Source organism: Oncorhynchus keta, chromosome 11 (genome assembly GCF_023373465.1).
Source record: "Oncorhynchus keta strain PuntledgeMale-10-30-2019 chromosome 11, Oket_V2, whole genome shotgun sequence".
NCBI classification, from domain to species: domain Eukaryota; kingdom Metazoa; phylum Chordata; class Actinopteri; order Salmoniformes; family Salmonidae; genus Oncorhynchus; species Oncorhynchus keta.
Window position 1 is genome coordinate 41,976,583 of NC_068431.1, and position 19,685 is coordinate 41,996,267.

Consider the following 19,685-nt stretch of genomic DNA (forward strand, 5'->3'; position numbering starts at 1 on the left):
TCAAATCTGAAATTGTTGCATGTTGCGTTTATATTTTTGTTCAGTGTAAAATGCGCGCTACTACCAAAAGAAAGAGAGAAAAAAAAACGTTTAGACTAGAGAAGTCATTGTCTTTACTGTAAAGCTGCAAGCATGGCTGTCGTGAAGCGGCGCTCCACTTTCCCTATCCGACACTGAGGCTGCATGACAGTGAACTCAAAGTCTACTCAGAATGGTCTGTGCTCTTGGTTATACAACAGGTGATGCAATGCTACATCAACATAGCTCGCTTTACAGGCTGCTCCAATGTACAAACCTACCAACAGAAGACTCACCAGCGTCTGGTTCTACATCCCAGCTAAAATATATATATACTTTTAACTGATGAGGAATAGACATGAAGAGCGGACGGGGGGGGGGGCAGGTGAGAGGGCTGGTAGGGGATGCGGCTGGCTGATTACAGCTGCTACACCTGATGCGAGTATAAAAGTTAAGTGGATATTGTACCTGTGCATACAAGAGACTAGTAGCTGTTGCTTCAATTCAACTGAATTTATAAACAAACTGACAAAACATTTTATAACAGGTACCAGCAGGTTCTTTAGAGCAGTAGGGATGAAAATGTCAGAATCATATGAAACTGTACTACGGTATTCTAAAATGTTGGTATCCGTATGACGTTTTGGTATCGTGATATTACCAAGGTACCAGTATACCACGCAACAACTGTGTACTGTAATAGAGCTGGGACAATAAACCGGAAACTACCAACATTGCCTTCCTCTCCCGATGCATTTTGCTTAACTTCTTGGTGACAGGGGGCAGTATTTTCACATCCGGATGAAATGCATGGCCAAATTCAACTGCTTGCTACTCATCCACAGAAGATAAGATATTCATATTATTAGTAGATTTGGATAGAAAACACTCTGAAGATTCTAAAACTGTTTGTATCGTGTCTGAGAATAGCAGAACTTATATGGCAGGCGAAACCCAGAGGAAAAACCATTCAGATATTTATTTGAGGTCACCCTCTTTTCAATGAGTTTTCATTGGGAATCCAGATTTCTAAGGGACCTTCTTGCAGTTCCTACCGCTTCCACTGGATGTCACCAGTCTTTAGAAATTGGTTGAGGTTTTTCCTTTGTGTTATGAAGAAGTAGCCCTGTTCAAAATGAAGTAGTTTGAAATGTTTTGGCAAAGTTTACAGGTAACTTTTGAGATATTTTGTAATCACGTTGCGCAAGTTGGAACCAGTGTTTTTCTGGATAAACGCACCAAATAAATGGACATTTTGGATATATAATCGACGGAATTAAATTGAACAAAATGGACCATATCTGATGTTTATGGGACATATTGGAGTGCCAACAGAAGATGCTTGACAAAGTTACGGCATGTGTTGTGTCGCGCCTGCAGGGTTGAAATATGTTTTGTGAAGATGTGCGGTTTTGCTGGCCATGTATTTTTTCAGAGGACGCATGACTCGACCTTCGCCTCCTGAGCCTGTTGGGGAGTTGCAGCGTCGAGACCAGATCGAAATTGGGGAGAAAAGGGGGTAAAAAAGAAAAAATTGCCATTTAAAAAAAAAAGTTTAACAACTTCATCTGCTCATGGTGTATGTGTTCAATTATTTGTGACATTGTGGTTACAATGAATGTTAACAAAAATCAAATAAATCCTATTCATAATTAATAAATCAGATGCGTGTTGCAAGCTTGTCATTTTTCCTTAAATTTTTCTGTAAGATTTTATTTAGTCTTTTTAGACAAAAAAAAAAAAAAGAACACACCACCGCCTGCCCAGACCTAACATCTCCAGTGCCCGCATCACTCTCCCCAACACAACCTAAAACCTATGGGTTTAACCTTCTGAATTATTATATTGAAGATCGAATCAATCTCTTAATGAGTTCCGAGAGCCGATCAATTACCCAACAAAATATCAATTTATTTAGCATAATTGTTTTTACGACTACAGACAGTAGGCTATTATTTCTCTTTTCCTGCATTAATTAAATTGTCTGCATGTCTTTTCATCATTTGGCTAAAAAGAAACCCTGCCATGAATTAAGAAAATATATATATATATATATATATATATATATATATATATATCCACAATGCAATGCAGCACACTGACAACTCAAATTGCTTTAAAGAGTCTAACATTAGACAAATAAATATACTATAACAACTCCAAAAACAGTCCATTAATCACTGGATTTCTTCAAATTGCTGTGCAAGGAAAAGGATGTCATCCACCGTGCCTGGTCGCAGGCTCGCAGCTGACTTCTCTCTGAAACCACACATCCATCTCAAGGTGACGCTATATCCTTTGAAACCACACAATTACCAGGTGGACAGTAGGGCTCTTGAAGTGAAAAATCAACCAGATCCACAAGTATTCTTTCACAATAGCTGGCCTTATGTTTTCTGCAGTTTGAGCGGCACTGTAGAACATCCACTCTTCGTTTATGTAACGGGCTGTAAGGCACAAGTATCCTATTTTTGAAAATCGTCAGTCCACATTCAGGTGTAATTGCGCCACTGTATTTACTCAACTCCGGGACCACCTGCCAGCTAATTTTTGTTGTTGCCTGATGCAGGACTCGTGCGGTGGGAGAGACTGACAAACATTCACACCTCCATTAACTTCCAAAAGGACAGTCTAATAGGTTGGCTGTGGTGTGAGAAAAAAAACATGTGACACAGTTTATACTACAGATAGGTGCTGCAGTCAGAGTTGAGTCCTACCATAAAGTGTAGCCTAATAACCCGAAAAAGGAAAACTTGCAATGTATTCGATGCTTAAGTACTAATGTTTTAAATTTCTAACTCAATATCACAGGCCAGATTTGCCCTAGCAAAAAACACATCAACTCCTACAAACATTCATTTATTATAATCTACACAATTTAAAACAAAATTAGCTTCAGTGAGGAGAGAATGCATGCTAACGACAATCAGAAATAATTTGTCTTTAACTCTGCATTATAATAACTTATTTTGAACGAAAGCCAGGAATGAGTGAGTCACTCAGCCCTATGCTGTTCCTGCTTCCGTTGCCTATTTGAGTGTTTGTTTAATAAGAATTGCTCATCCTTTGTCACACGCACACAATCAAAAAAATAAATAAATAAACTTTCACCTGTCAGAAAAAGCTGCAACTGGACCATAGCTTATAACTTACTAAAACTGTTTCAAAGGTTTTTATTCTAAGAGAAACAAAAATTGAATTCTATATTCCATTATATTCTTAAAATATACAGTACCATTCTAAAGTTTGGACACACCTACTCATTCAAGGGTTTTTCTTTATTTTTACTATTTTCTACATTGTAGAATAAAACTATGAAATAACACATATGGCATCATGTAGCAACCTTTTTTTTTAAAGTGTTAAATAAAACTATATTTGAGATTCTTAAAAAGTGTAGCCACCCTTTGCCTTGATGACAGCTTTGCACACTCTTGGCTTTACGCAGATCAAACTCACAGCTGGAACACCAACCAAGGCGATTACACGTCCTAATAATTTGAAAGATTGCTCAGAAAAGTATTAGTGTGCATGTTGTCGTGGCTGAATCATAAATAGTTAGGTAACATAGATAAATAATATGTTTTATCCTATTCTTGTCATTAGAATGTCTTCTTTTGGACTATACTGTTGGCAGTTGCAGTTATCCCTTCTCAGCTCGGGCTTAGTCACTTGGGGCCCAGAGAGGGGAAAGGTCAGGCTTGTCTTCGTATGTCAATGTATCTGCTAAACCATGTGATGCTATGAAGAATATAAGAAGGGGAGGAGGACAGAATGGAGGCTTGTCTTCTTATGGGAATGTGTCTAACTATTGTATGTCCCCTCATCTTGACCTAGAGGCTCACTCCTCTCCGTGAGCTTGTCCAGGAGGGTTGTAATTTGAGATGGGAGTATCTAGAATTGACAATTGATATATGCCATTGGATGAGTTAATGTTTTGGTCCTAAGTGGTACCAAGAACGAGATTAGAATCTCATCTAAAGAGACCAAACTGAACGATAATTTATAGCTAATGCTGTCTGGATGGGATACTCCTCTTTCAAGTAAAAGGCCCTTTGTAATGTTCCTAAGATCTGTTATTCGTCATGCGAGTTGGGAGCGGTGTGTCTTGGCTATAAATGATACTAAGAATTGTTTTGTAAGCACTGAGAATTCATTTATAGACACTGAACTGATCTAAGAGTCAAAAAGGGCTATGGTGAAGCTCATATAATTAAAGATGGACTTTATAATATAACTGACTTGTGTGTGGTTTGCTCTCTCAATGTTTAGTAATACAGGAAATTACCACGACAATGTAAACATACTCATTGAAACCCAATAATCTATTGATAAAACTAAATATTAAACAACACATGGTATTTTGCATGCCGTGGCCTAATGACAACAGTTCCAAATTATACAGCAAATAAGAGGCCGTTATTGTTACCATAAAAGGTGAATGGTGGATTTAAAATACTCGCTAATGCACGCAGTTTTATGACAGACCGGTCAAATTTATAATGGGAAACATGTTTATGTATGGCGTGCGCCAAGTTCATAAATCTCTATATTTTGTACATACACAGACTTCAGAAATGGAAACTGTGAAATTTACATAACATTTATTAATTTAGGCCCCAGGACTTTGGAAAGGACTCCCAGAATAGATACAGGCCTGTAGTAACCTTGGTCTACCTTACTACTTGTCTTGCGTAGTCTGATAATCCAAGCAAGGTTCAGTTCATTTGGAACCCGCACTTGTTCTATTGAGAGATTTATGATATGGGTGATGCTGGGGGAAATACGTTGACACTATATTCACAGTTTTTTCACCAAAAGAAACATAACTGTCTGGAGACAGACAAACCCACCCGTCTTACAGTGACCAACTGAAATAAAAGAGGGGGTGGGGGGGATGCTGCAATTAAGACAACCATGTTCTCTTCCGCAAAAAGCACGAAAGGGCAAGGTTAAATATCCTACCCTTCCCTTTCACGTTCAGCCATCCAGCCAACAAGGCCAGCTAAGAGGGAACAGATGAGAAACTAAAAACAAATCCCACATTCTCCTCCTTACTTCATCTGCCCTATTGTGAAAGATGCACCCAGTGCCCAACAGGAAGTCTTTGTGTGTGCGCATCTTCTCTGATTTGGCTCCTGTATTCATGGGACAGGGGCTGCATTTCTCCACACACACACACACACATACACACTCAGCCCAGACAAGCCTCAGCCCAGACAAGCAGTCACGCTCTCAGACCCAGGGGGACCTGGTAGCTCAGGAAGAAAGCCACCGTGCCCACCGGCCCCTATTGTCTGCGCACCTGCTCACGCTCGATACCTTCCAGGATTAGTCATCATTTTCTAGCCCTCTTTCTGTCTGTCTGTCTCCGACCCACTGATCCAGACAGCCTGGCCCAAAGACAGAGGTCCTTGACCTGCAGCCTGCTGTGCTTTCATGCCACTCTGACCATTTTGATACAAATGTGCTCTGAAGACTAAGGTCACTCCAACATAAATAACATCAAACTGGAAGGCAGGGAGAATAAAGGATTCTGAAAAAGACTAACAGTACTGATTGGCGACTGGCTTTTAATTCCATGTGAAATATACTGAACAAAAATATAAAATCGCAACATGCAAAGTGTTGGTCATATGTTTCATGAGCTGAAATAAAAAGTTATACATACGCACAGAAAGCTTATTTCGCTCAAAATGTTGAGCACAAATTTGTTAACATCCCTGTTCGTGAGTATTTCTCCATTGCGAAGATAATCCATCCACATGAAATGTGTGGGATATCAAGAAGCTGATTAAAGAGCATGATCATTACACAGGTGCACCTTGTGCTGAGGGCAAAAGGCCACTAATATGTGCAGTTTTGTTACACAACGCCACAGATGTCTCAAGTTGAGGGAGCGTGCAATTGGCATCCTGAATGCAGGAATGTCCACCAGAGCTGTTGCCAGAGATTTTAAATGTTCATTTCTCTACCATAAGCCACCTCCAATGTTGTTTTAGAGATTTTGGCAGAACATCCAACCAGCATCACAACCGCAGGCCGCGTGTAACCACGCCAGCCCAGGACCTCCACATCCGGCTTCCTAACCTGTGGGATCGTCTGAGATCAGCCACCAGGACAGCTGATGAAACTGAGGAGTATTTCTGTCTGTAATAAAGCCCTTTTGTGGGGAATAACAAATTCTGATTGGCTGGGCCTGGCTCCCAAGTGGGTGGGCCTATGCCTAATAAATATAAGGAAATCAATACATTTAAATACATGTGATCCGTTTCAGGAAAGTAGGAGTAAGTCGCAAGTCACGACTTCACAGGAGAGCCATAAAAAAAAATAAAAAAAATGTAAATTTGTATTTTAGCAGAAATGCCCTCTGGAACATACTTTCATGCACCTTAATAACAAACTTGAGCATCATTCTTGAGTTACTTAATTTTTTACTTTAGTTGGAAAATATTTTCTTACTTCTTCTTGAACTGCCCTGTTGGTTAAGGGCTTGTATGTAAGAATTTCACTGTAAGGTCTACACTTGTTGTATTTGGAGCATGTGACAAATAAAATTATTTAAATTTGAATAACTATTGAGCACAAATGTATTGCTCTGACAATGTTTAACGTCAGATTAGTTAACAAGTCTGTACTGAAAACAGAAATGAACTATTATTTCTGGAACATAACCTCCAGGCAGGGATGTATTCTAGTAGGCCATCTAAATGTGGAAGAGTCACTGCTCGGGCAGCTCCAACATTATGCTATAGGCTATAACTGGAGGTATTTCACAGCTGGTACTTACAGGGCATAGGTGGAGAGAAAGAAAAAACTCCTGAGGCTAACCTATATGAAATGAATACTTGGGGTAGCCTTTTAAAATACTCTAGGGGAGATTGGGTCATATAGGAGAAGGTCATTGTTGCTATTCTCTAGATCATTGCCATGCTACCCTGCTGCCAACATACTTGGGATCAATGAGTGAATGAGGGCTCCAGAGGGGAGAGGTGTTTAGTGGGAGTCATGCAGATGCAGAAGCCAGTGTCACAAAGCCTTTCTGTCAGGAACAAGGCAGCCAGTGACACAAACAAATCTTGTATTTTTTGCCGTTGCAGGTGAGTAATAAAGGATTATAGTACTTTAGCTCACTCAGAGAGCACATTAACCTTACCTTTGTCAAGCACCACTTTAATCATAAAATGGGAAATCAAAATGAAAAGATTTTTCCCATCTGCTCTTGAGTAGTGATGGAGAGTTGAACCCACTGGCCCCCAGCTGCTACCGTTTGACTAAACGGTGGTTCAAAGTCTGATGAGATAGCATAAAAGACAACGCTCACTCAGACAACACAATAAACAGTGCTGCTCCATATGGGCGAAAGAATCTGGTAGGAATAGGATCAAATTAAATGTTATTGGTCGCCTACAGAGTTATTGCATGTGCATCAAAATGCTTATGAATCAATTAAACATAAAAGACAACTGACATAGTAATCATATGTTACGCTAAGCAGACAGTATTTTGGTTTGCTGCACTGCACACAAGATGAGGAAAAAGTCCTTTAATCTCACTGAATGTGAAAATGACATACAAGACACAATGATTCATGACCACTAGCAGTTGTGTTTGAGAAATCAGCAAGAGTGCTGCATTAACTTTCATCCCATGTGTCACTTCCTAACACCTAATGATCAATGACTGTTGACATTAGCATAACCACATCACACAAACACCATCCCAAACTCAGCAAAATGGCTGCACTGTACTCAGTATTTGGAGACAAACTGCCACTTAGCCTAGACAGGCTCTGGGCCCATTACAATTAGCAAGCAACAGCTACACATGTCTGAACGTTGGAAATAGAAGTTAGCTGGGACAATTACAATAATAACTTCAAAGCAGAAACAGGGCTAAGAGCTTGCCCAGAGAGTAAATATTTGAATCACTCCAATAATCTGAGCTCCCATTCAAAATAATGTATTTTTGAAGGTGGAGCCATTTGCCACTGGGGGAGATCAACTGCAAGGAATGTTTATAATCTAAAGTATAAAATGTGTGATACCATAACGAGGACATACAGTTGAAGTCGGAAGTTTACATACACCTTAGCCAAATACATTTGAACTCTGTTTCACAATTCCTGACAAGTAATCCTCGTAAAAATTCCCAGTTTTAGTTCAGTTAGGATCCCCACTTTATTTTTAGAATGTGAAATTTCAGAATAATAGAAGAGAATGATTTATTTAAGCTTTTATTTCTTTCATCACATTCCCAGTGGGTCAGAAGTTTAAATACACTCAATTCGTATTTGGTAGCATTGCCTTTAAATTGTTTAACTTGGGTCAAACGTTTCAGGTAGCCTTCCACAAGCTTCCCACAATAAGTTGAGCGAATTTTGGCCCATTCCTCCTGACAGAGCTGGAGTAACTGACTCCGATTCATAGGCCTCCTTGCTCACGCAGACTTTTTCAGTTCTGCCCACATATTTTCTATAGGATTGAGGTCAGGGCTTTGTGATGGTCACTCCAATACCTTGACTTTGTTGTCCTTAGGCATTTTTCCACATTTTTGGAAGTATGCTTGGGGTCATTGTCCATTTGGAAGACCAATTTGCCACCAAGCTTTAACTTCCTGATTGAGGTCTTGAGATGCTGCTTCAATATATCCACATAATTGTCCTTCCACATGATGCCATCTATTTTGTGAAGTGCACCAGTTTCTCCTGCAGGAAAGCCCTCCCACAACATGATGCTCCCACCCCCGTGCTTCACGGTTGGGATGGTGTTCTTCAGCTTGCAAGCCTCTCCATTTTTCCTCCAAACATAACAATGGCCATTATGGCCAAACAGTTCTGTTTCTGTTTCATCAAACCAGAGGACATTTCTCCAAAAAGTACAAATTTTTGTCCCCATATGCAGTTGCAAACTGTAGTCTGGCTTTTTTATAGTGATTTTGGAGCAGTGGCTTCTTCCATGCTGAGCGGCCTTTCAGGTTATGTCGATATAGGACTCGTTTTACTGTGGATATAGATAATTTTGTACTGGTTTCCTCCAGCATCTTCACATGGTCCTTTGCTGTTGTTCTGGGATTGATTTGCACTTTTTGCACCAAAGTACATTCATCTCTAGGAGACAGAACGTGTCTCCTTCCTGAGCGGTGTGACTGGTGCGTGGTCCCATGGTGTTTATACTTGCGTACTGTTGTTTGTACAGCTGAACGGGGTACCTTCAGGCATTTGGAAATTGTTCCCAAGGATGAACCAGACTTGTGGAGGTCTACAAAAAAGTCTGGGGTCTTGGCTGATTTCTTTTGATTTTCCCATGATGTCAAGCAAAGAGGCACTGAGTTTGAAGATAGGCCTTGAAATACATCCACAGGTACACCTCCAATTGACTCAAATTATGTTAATGAGCCTATCAGAAGCTTCTAAACCCATAATTTTCTGGAATTTTCCAAGCTGTTTAATTAGGGAAGTGCTCCCGCTGTGGGGATCAAATCAGCGGAAATTTCAAGTGCGCCACGTATAGTTTTTGATAAAACTCAAACTTTCATTAAAATTGACATACAATATACTGAATTAAAGCTACACTCGTTGTGAATCTATCCACCGAGTCAGATTTGTAAAATGCTTTTCGGCGAAAGCATGAGAAGCTATTATCTGATACCATGCACCCTCAAAATACTGCAACGTCACCCAACACGGCAGATTTTGCGTTATCCGTCGCAAACCAAAACGCTGAAATAAAATATAAAACATTAATTACCTTTGACGGGCTTCTTTCTTCGCACTCCTAGATGTCCCATAAACATCATTTAGGGTCTTTTTTCGATTAAATCGGTCCATATATAGCCTAGATATCGATCTAAGAATAATGTGTGATAAATGGAAAAAAAGTGTTTCATAACGTAACGTCATTTTTTTAAATTCAAAAAGTCGACGATAAACTTTCACAAAACACTTCGAAATACTGTTCTAATGCAACTTTAGGTATTAGTACACGTTAATAAGCGATACAATTCATCAGGAGCTCTCCATGTAGAAAAACATGTCTGAAAAGAGGTCGACCAATCATCCCGTCGGAGACAGCAGGGAAGGAGTTCCCTTGTTTGGGTTAGACCAAGAATCAATTGCGAATCAAATTACATGACTCGAGACCCTGTGGAAGCTGTAGGCAATGTAAACTCGGCCCTATTTAATTCGGTTCACTTTGAACAATTCCTTTACGTCGCGGAAGGATATATTTTTCCATTTTCAGTAAACAGATTTCCCTGCACTTTTGGATGAAACGCACGTTCTGTTAAAGCCACAGCCGTGATTGAAACAGTTTTAGAAACGTCTGAGTGTTTTCTATCCACACATACTAATCATATGCATATACTATATTCCTGGCATGAATAGCAGGGCGCTGAAATGTTGCGCGATTTTTAACAAAAAGCTGCGAAAAGCTGCCTGAATTCTCTACTTCCTTAACAGGTTATTAAAGGCACAGTCAACTTAGTGTATGTAAACTTCTGACCCACTGGAATTGTGATACAGTGAATTATAAGTGAAACAATTGTAAACAATTGAAAATGACTTGTGTCATGCATAAAGTAGATGTCCTAACAGACTTGCCAAAACTATAGTTTGTTAACAAGAAATTTGCAGAGTGGTTGAAATGAGTTTTAAATGACTCCAACCTAAGTGTAAACTTCCGACTTCAACTGTATATCAGCCATCTGGAATGTTATATTCAGGTTGAAAGCAGTTTGAACACCATTACTTGAAATGCCACATTGTAGGCCCATATCTGTGTAGGCCTAATGGGTTGAATAGTTTTGTTTTTGTGGAGCTTGCCACAACTCTCCTTAAGGATCCAATAGACAAAACACAAGAAGTCAGCTAATGTATAACATCCGAGGCTATGATGTTTCCTTGACCTTAATTTGTTGAAAAACAAGCACTAATCAAAATCATTCCACCACATATTAGGGCTGCTACTTGCCACTGACCACACGAAACGATATCACAGTACTTCAGTGCCTATACGATATGTATCATGATTTGACAGTGAATTTATTGCAATTCCATGTTCCAAACATATTGCAGAGGGACAAGAGAGCCATTAGAAAATGTTTATCAGTCACCAAAATAAGTGATGAAAACACATTTGTTCCCTATTTAAAATAGAAGATAGAGAAAAAGTTAAGGAAAAATTCTGGAATTTTGGTGCAGGCACAGCAAACTAGTACAACAATTATATTACGAAATATCCAATAGTTTTGACTATCATTAAAAATAATATCCCGATGTATCTATCGATTTTTTTACCCCCTCACTGCCACAGTTGTAGGCTATGCCTGTGTTTATAGCTTCTTGCCAAAACACGCAGTAGCTGTATAAACTAAACTGGGGACAACATTTGACTGAATGCACACTAAAAAGAACATGTCCTATTTTATGATAAACCAAATACGATACAAGTTGGTGCAGCGAGTATGATGTAGACTAGTAATGGAAACTGGTAAGAGAAGTCATTTGCTTGAATGCAGGCCAAAGACAAAAATAGACAAATGTGACCAGTTACCCATGTTGAACAATCTAGTTGAACTTCTGACGTTAGTTCGTCGAGCTATATCGGAGATATGTATACAGTGACGTTATAGATTGAAATCTCCATCACTGAATCAGGATGTCGCACACTGAAATAAATGGGGCAACAACACTGCTTTCATGCGTGCATAGTTTGAATTCTCTCTCTACCCGCAGTCACAATGTTTAGCTAGCTAAGCTAGTTAACTAGTTGGCTATTTCGACTTGAGGTGGTAAGGGAAACGTTCAACGCTGACGAGCGAAATAGTAAGGAAGTAAAAGTCAATCGGTAAAGTATTTTTCGTTTTCGAGTTATGTCTGGACGAATATTTTAGCTATATGGAGACGTTGTTTATAAAGTAAATTCCCACCATCAAACAGCAAAAAAACGCATCAATGGTTCGGGGCAACAACAAAAAACAAGAGACAGATTGGCTGGCTCGTAACGGTGGCGTTCTTGGAGCCTGCGAGTGATCCCTGGTGTTTGCCGGCGTTGATCTAACAAGCTAACTTAAATAATAATTAAGTTAAAAAAAATATTTACCACCATAGTAATACAAAAAAAATGAAAGCGAAAATAACTGATTTATCTTAGCGTCATGCCCTAGCTACCTCACAGCTGGAAGCCTGGATGTTATTTACCATTGTTTTGCTTGGATAGCTTTACCTAAAATTATACATTTGAAAAACGTCAAACCATAAATGTCTTGAGTTTGCTAGTTATTCCGTCAATTGTCGTACTTTTCGGGTATCAAAAGGTACTTACTTGAAATAGAAATGTACTCCAGCTCGGTTCCATTGCAACACTTTAAAAAAATCTGCAGGAAACCTTCAAGAAACCTGAACAAAGCAGCCAAACATGGCAGCTGCTACAACTTCCTGTAACCCTTGGACTGTTCCACTTCTAAAGCATTTTTTTGTGTGGGGGGTAGTACTGTAGTTGTCATATCAAAGTGTATCACTTATTTTTAGCACAACAAATGATTCACATAAATAGTAATTATATAGAATGAATATCCAACATATATTAAATACAATATATAACTACGTGAGGGGGCATTAAATAAATGGTAGAGTTGATCAGTGAGGGTATTCGACTAACTGGTACGGGCTACCTTGCCTGGTTACACAAACACCTTGCTCCGGTCAAACGCTACGCTACATCGACGGACGTTAGTTTATTCTCGGCAATGAAAGTATGTAGCGAACGACAAAGCAGCGGAATAATTTAAGCGGGAGTCGTCAGACTACGGGTTGCATTAGTTTTTTGAACCGGGCTACATCCCGTGCATGAGCCAGGTGCCCCGTTCAAAGTCCATGGCGAAGTCGGCTCAAAACAAAAGTGACGTAGCCTAGGCCATATTAAGCATGCAATTAGTATGATTCTATGTTCTCACATGCACAAGTAATTGCTTTTGATAAAAACACTTTAAACATTTTTTTAACCAGGCAAGTCAGTTAAGAACAAATTCTTATTTACAATGACGGCCTACAGGGGAACAGTGGGCAGAACGACAGATGTTTACCTCGTCAGCTCCTGGATTCGATCCAGTAACCTGGCCCAACCTCTGTCAAATTGTTTGTTGATAATTGCTAGACAATCATTTTCAGGTCTTTCCTTAGTTGTTCAAGCAGATTTAAGTCAAAACTGTAACTCGGCCACTCAGGAACATTCACTGTCCTCTTGGCAAGCAACTCCTGTGTAAATTTGGCCTTGTGTTTTAGATTATTGTCCTGCTGAAAGGTGAATTCATCTCCCAGTGTCTGGTGGATAGCAGACTGAAACAGGGTTTTTTCTAGGATTTTGCCTGGGCTTAGTTCCATTTTGTCTTTTTTTTCTATCCTGAAAATCTCCCCAATCCCGAACGATTACAAGCATACCCATAATATGATGCAGCCACCACTATGCTTGAATGTATGGAGAGCTGTCCTCAGTAATATGTTGTATTGGATTTGCCCAAAACATAACACTTTGTATTCAGGACACATGCTTTGACACATTTGTTGTAGCATTACTTTAGTGCCTTGTTGCAAACAGGATGCATGTTTTGTACAGGCTTCCTTCTTTTCACTCTGTCAATTAGGTTAGTATTGTGGAGTAACTATGTTGTTGATACAGCCTCAGTTTTCTCCTATCACAGCCATTAAACTCTGTAACTGTTTTAATGTCACAGTGGGCCTCATGGTGAAATCCCTGAGCAGTTTCCTCCCTCTCCAGCAACTGAGTTAAAATTACATAAAATAAAATGTAAGAGATGTGTGTGTCACTGGCTGCCTTCTTCCTGATCGTAAGGCTTTGTGACACTGGCTTCTGTATCCGTATAACTCACGCTAAACACCTCTCCCCTCTGGAGCCCTCATTCACTCATTGATCCCAAGTATGTTGGCAGCAGGGTAGCATGGCAATAATCTAGAGAATAGCAACAATGACCTTCTCCTATATGACCCAATCTCCCCTAGAGTATTTTAAAAGGCTACCCCAAGTATTCATTTCATATAGGTTAGCCTCAGGAGTTTTTTCTTTCTCTCCACCTATGCCCTGTAAGTACCAGCTGTGAAATACCTCCAGTTATAGCCTATAGCATAATGTTGGAGCTGCCCGAGCAGTGACTCTTCCACATTTAGATGGCATCCCTGCCTGGAGGTTATGTTCCAGAAATAATAGTTAATTTCTGTTTTCAGTACAGACTTGTTAACTAATCTGACGTTAAACATTGTCAGAGCAATACATTTGTGCTCAATGGTTATTCAAATTAAATTAAATGTTATTTTGTGCCGAATACAACAAGTGTAGACTTACCGTGAAATGCTTACTTACAAGCCCTTAACCAAACATGTAGTTTTAAGAAAAATAAGAGTTAAGAAAATATGAACTAAATAAACTAAAGTAAAAAATAAAGGTAACACAATAAAATAACAATAACGAGACTATATACAGGGGGTACCGGTATCGAGTCAATGTACGAGGGTACAGGTTAGTCGAGGAAATTGAGGTAATATGTACATGCAGGTAGGGGTAAAGTGACTATGCATAGATAATAAACTGAGTAGCGGCAGCGTAAAAAAAAATAGGTGGGGTCAATGGAAAATAGTCCAGGTAGCCATTTGATTAACTGTTCAGCAGTCTTATGGCTTGGGGGTAAAAGTTGTTAAAGGAGCCTTTTGGACCTTGACTTGGCGCTCTGGTACCGTTGGCCGTGCGGTAGCAGAGATAAGTCTATGACTAGGGTGACTGGAGTCTTTGACATCGCCTGGTATAAAAGTCCTGGATGGCAGGAAGCTTGGCCCCAGTGATGTACTGGCCCGTACACACTACCCTCTGTAGCGCCGTGCGGTTGGATGCTGAGCAGTTGCCATACCAGGCGACGATGCAACTAGCCAGGATGCTCTCGATGGTGCAGCTGTAGAACTTTTTGAGGATCTGAGGACCCATGCCAAATCTTTTCAGTCTCCTGAGGGGAAATAGGCCCTCTTGCCCTCTTCATGACTGTGTTGGTGTGTTTGGACCATGGTAATTTGTTGGTGATGTGGACACTAATGAGCTTGAAGCTCTCGACCTGCTCCACTACAGCCCCGTCAATGTGAATGGGGGCGTGCTCGCCCCTCCTTTTCCTGTAGTCCACGATCAGATCATTTGTCTTGATCACGTTGAAGGAGAGGTTGTTGTCCTGGTGTAACAGTATAACTTTAGACCGTTCCCTCGCGCATACCCGGGCGCGAACCAGGGACCCTCTGCACACATCAACAACAGTCACCCACGAAGCATCGTTACCCATCGCTCCACAAAAGCCGCGGCCCTTGCAGAGCAAGGGGAACTACTACTTCAAGGTCTCAGAGCAAGTGACGTCATCGATTGAAATGCTATTTAGCGCGTACCACCGCTAACTAAGCTAGCCGTTTCACATCCGTTACACTGGCACCACACCGCCAGGTCTCGGATCTCCTCCCTATAGGCTATCTCATCGTTGTCGGTGATCAGACCTACCACCATTGTGCTGTCAGCAAACTTAATGATGGTGTTAAAGTTGTGGTTGGCTTCGTAGTAGTGGGTGAACAGGGAACACATGAGGGGACTAAGCACACACCCCTGAGGGGCTCCTTTGTTGAGGATCAGCGTGGCAGATGTGTTTTTGCCTACCCTTACCACCTGGGGACGGCCCATCAGGAAGTCCAGGATCCAGTTGCAGAGGGAGGTGTTTAGTCTCAGGGTCCTTAGCTTAGTGATGAGCTTTGAGGGCACTATGGTGTTGAACGCTGAGCTGTAGTCAATGAATAGCATTCTCACGTAGGTGTTCCTTTTGTCTAGGTGCGATCATGCAATAGAGATGGCGTCATCTATGGATCTGTTGTTATGCAAATTAGGGTGGGTCTAGAGTTTCTGGGATGATGATGTTGATGTGAGCCATGACCAGCCTTTCAAAGCACTTAATGGCCACAGATGTGAGTTCTACGGTTCAGGAGTCATTTAGGCAGGTTACCTTAGGGTTCTTGGTCACTGGGACTATGGTGGCCTGCTTGAAACATGTAGGTATTACAGAGTCGGTCAGGGACAGTTTAAAAATGTCAATGAAAACTCTCGCCAGTTGGTCAGCGCATGCTCTGAGCACACATTCTGGTAATCCATCTGGCCCCATGGCCTTGTGAATGTTGACCTGTTTAAAGGTCTTACTCACATCGGCTACGGAGAGTGTGATCACACAGTTGTCCGGAACAGCTGGTGCTCTCATGCATGCTTCAGTGTTGCTTGCCTCAAAGTGCACATAGAAGTCATTTAGCTTGTCTGCAAGGAAGGATGCTTGTATCTTTGTAGTGACTGAGTGTATTGATACACTATCCAACATGTAATTAATAACTTCACCATGCTCAAAGGGATGTTCAATGTCAGATTTTTTATACCTATAGGTGCCCTTCTTTGCAAAGCATTGGAAAACTTCCCTGGTCTTTGTGGTTGAATCTGTGTTTGAAATTCACTGCTCGATTGAAGGACCTTACAGATAATTGTATGCGTGGGATAGAGAGATGAGGTAGTCATTCAAAAATCATGTTAAACAGTGTGAGCCCATGCAACTTATTATGTTACTTGATAAGCAAAGTTTTACTCCTGAACTTATTTAGACTTGCCATGAAAGGGGTTGAATACTTATTGATTCAAGACATTTCAGCTTTTCATTTTTAATCCATTTAAAGTAACCCACTTCATCTCTGCTTACCTCATGTCAAGATAAATTTCCCCCACAAGTCTGTTTAATAATACGATTATTTTTGGTCTCAAATCCCCCTGCAATAACAACCAAATGACCTGCCCACCAGCCCTGTAGGTAGAAATAGAATAGTATTTAACTTCTGCCTTCCCGTGGACTGTTTTTGTGTAACCCAAACAATTGAAAGCAACACTAGAGTATGTAAATACACCCACATTGCTAAGAGCAGCTATAGTACCTGGATGAAAGACCAAAAGGTAGCTTTACATAGATATGTTCTCCAGTAGGAGATGATGCCCAGCCAATTGTTTTTTGTTTTCTGATAGTGTTTATACAGTAACTTTGAAAATCTGCTGTTGTTTTAAAGGTACAAATTCATATTTTACACAGGGTTTGTCTATGTTGAAATGTAGTTACCATGATGACATAATCCTGTGGTTGAAATGTCATGCTCAAAACAACAGTTGATTACTTTTTGATGACTTTTTTCAAATCAAAATGTATTTTCAATGTAGATTCGAATTCAGAATACATTGGCAAATTACGTTGAGACTTGGTTGATTCAACCAGTTTGTGCACGTTGTGTTATAATGTTTTGAAGCTTCCTGAAATTAAATCCATAGAAAGGTTCTTTGGGGTATGACGTTTGGCATACAGTTGAAGTCGGAAGTTTACATACACCTTAGCCAAATACATTTAAACTCAGTTTTTCACAATTCATGACATTTAATCCTAGTAAACATTCCCCATTTTAGGTCAGTTAGGATCACCACTTTGTTTTAAGAATGTGAAATGTCAGAATAATAGTAGAGAAAATGATTTATTTCAGTTTTTATTTCTTTCATCACATTCCCAGTGGGTCAGAAGTTTACATACACTCAAATGGTATTTGGTAGCATTGCCATTCAATTGTTTAACTTGGGTCAAACATTTCGGGTAGCCTTCCACAAGATTCCCACAATAAGTTGGGTGAATTTTGGCCTATTCCTCCTGACAGAGCTGGCGTAACTGAGTCAGGTTTGTAGGCCTCCTTGCTTGCACACACTTTTTCAGTTCTGCCCAGATATATTCTATAGGATTGAGGTCAGGGCTTTGTGATGGCCACTCCAGTACCTTGACTTTGTTGTCCTTCAGCCATTTTGCAACAACTTTGGTCGTCTGCTTGGGGTCATTGTCCATTTGGAAGACCCATTTGCGACCAAGCTTTAACTTCCTGACTGATGTCTTGAGATGTTGCTTCAATATATCCACATCATTGTCCTTCCTCACGATGCCATCTATTTTGTGAAGGGCACCAGTCCCTCCTGCATCAAAACACCCCCACAACATGATGCTGCCACCCCTGTGGTTGGGATGGTGTTCTTCGGCTTGAAAGCCTCCCCTTTTTCCCCCCAATGGACATTATGGCCAAACAGTTATATTTTTGTTTCATCAGACCAGAGGACATTTCTCCAAAAAGTACGATATTTGTCCCCATGTGTAGTTGCAAACCGTAGTCTGGCTTTTTTATGGCGGTTTTGGAGCAGTGGCTTCTTCCATGCTGAGCGGCCTTTCAGGTTATGTCGATATAGGACTCGTTTTACTGTGGATATAGATAATTTTGTACTGGTTTCCTCCAGCATCTTCACATGGTCCTTTGCTGTTGTTCTGGGATTGATTTGCACTTTTTGCACCAAAGTACATTCATCTCTAGGAGACAGAACGCATCTCCTTCCTGAGCGGTATGACAGCTGTGTGGTCCCATGGTGTTTATACTTGCATACTATTGTTTGTACAGATGAATGTGGTACCTTCAGGCATTTGGAAATTGCTCCCAAGGATGAACCAGACATATGGAGGTCTACAATTTTTTTTCAGAGGTCTTGGCTGATTTATTTAGATTTTCCCATGATGTTGAGCAAAGAGGCACTGAGTGTGAAGATAGGCCTTGAAATACATCCACAGGTACACCTCCAATGGACTCAAATGATGTCAAATAGCCTATCAGAAGCTTCTAAAGCCATGACATCATTTTCTGGATCTTTCCAAGCTGTTTAAAGGCACAGTCAACTTAGTGTATGTAAACTTCTGACCCACTGGAATTGTGATAAGTGAAATCATCTCTCTGTAAACAATTGTTGGAAAGATTACTTGTGTCATGCACAAAGTAGATGTCCTAACCGACTTGCCAAAACTATAGTTTGTTAACAAGAAATGTGTGGAGTGCTTGAAAAACACTTGAAAAACAAAAATGTGTACGTAACTTCTGACTTCAACTGTACCTTTGAAGTCTGTATCCAAAAGTGTTATTGAGAAATAATTGAATAAAGTTGGGGAATTTAAAATATTTTGGTCTTTCTTTAAGACACTACAATGATGAGTCCAATATACTCTACAAGTACATTACATTTCCAGTGTGGGGCTCTCTGCTACTTCTGAAGTTATACATGTTTTGAGCACCACCAACACAGTGAATGGGCAAATGGATTCAAAGGGAACTCCCTCTGCTGGTAATTTGCTGAATATGTCATCCAATTTATATGTATAAAATAGCAGTGGAGGAAAAAGTACTCAATTATCATACTTGAGTTAAAGGAAAGATACCTCAATAGAAAATGACTCAAGTAAAAGTGAAAGGCACCCAGTAAAATACTACTTGAGTCAATTTCTAAAAGTATTTGTTTTTAAATATACTTAAGTATCAACATGTAGTTGCTAAAATATACTTAAGTATCAAAAGTATGAATAATTAAAAATTCCTTATATTAAGCAAATGAGATGGTACAATTCTCTTGTTTTTTACATTTACAGATTGCCACGGTCACACTCCAACACTCACTCCAACACTTTGTGAGTCCGCCAGATCAGAGGCAGTAGGGATGACCAGGAATGTTCTCTTGATAAGTGTGTGATTTGGACCATTTTCTGTC

At 40.1% G+C, this 19,685-nt stretch overlaps 1 protein-coding gene across 3 annotated transcripts in view; it reads right to left on the reverse strand.

The window, feature by feature from the left end:
• LOC118390283 (vascular endothelial zinc finger 1-like) overlaps nucleotides 1-13,312 on the reverse strand; it is a 39,670-nt gene extending 26,358 nt beyond the window's left edge. For 2 of the 3 annotated variants that reach the window (XM_035780686.2, XM_035780685.2), the window contains exon 1: nucleotides 12,342-12,474. In XM_035780686.2, coding sequence (XP_035636579.1) covers nucleotides 12,342-12,374 — 33 coding nt within the window. In that variant the 5' untranslated portion in view covers nucleotides 12,375-12,474. Of the gene's footprint in view, nucleotides 1-12,341; nucleotides 12,475-13,101 lie in introns of those variants that run through there. The other variant, XM_035780687.2, reaches the window with a different exon arrangement.
• Nucleotides 13,313-19,685: the final 6,373 nt, after the last annotated feature.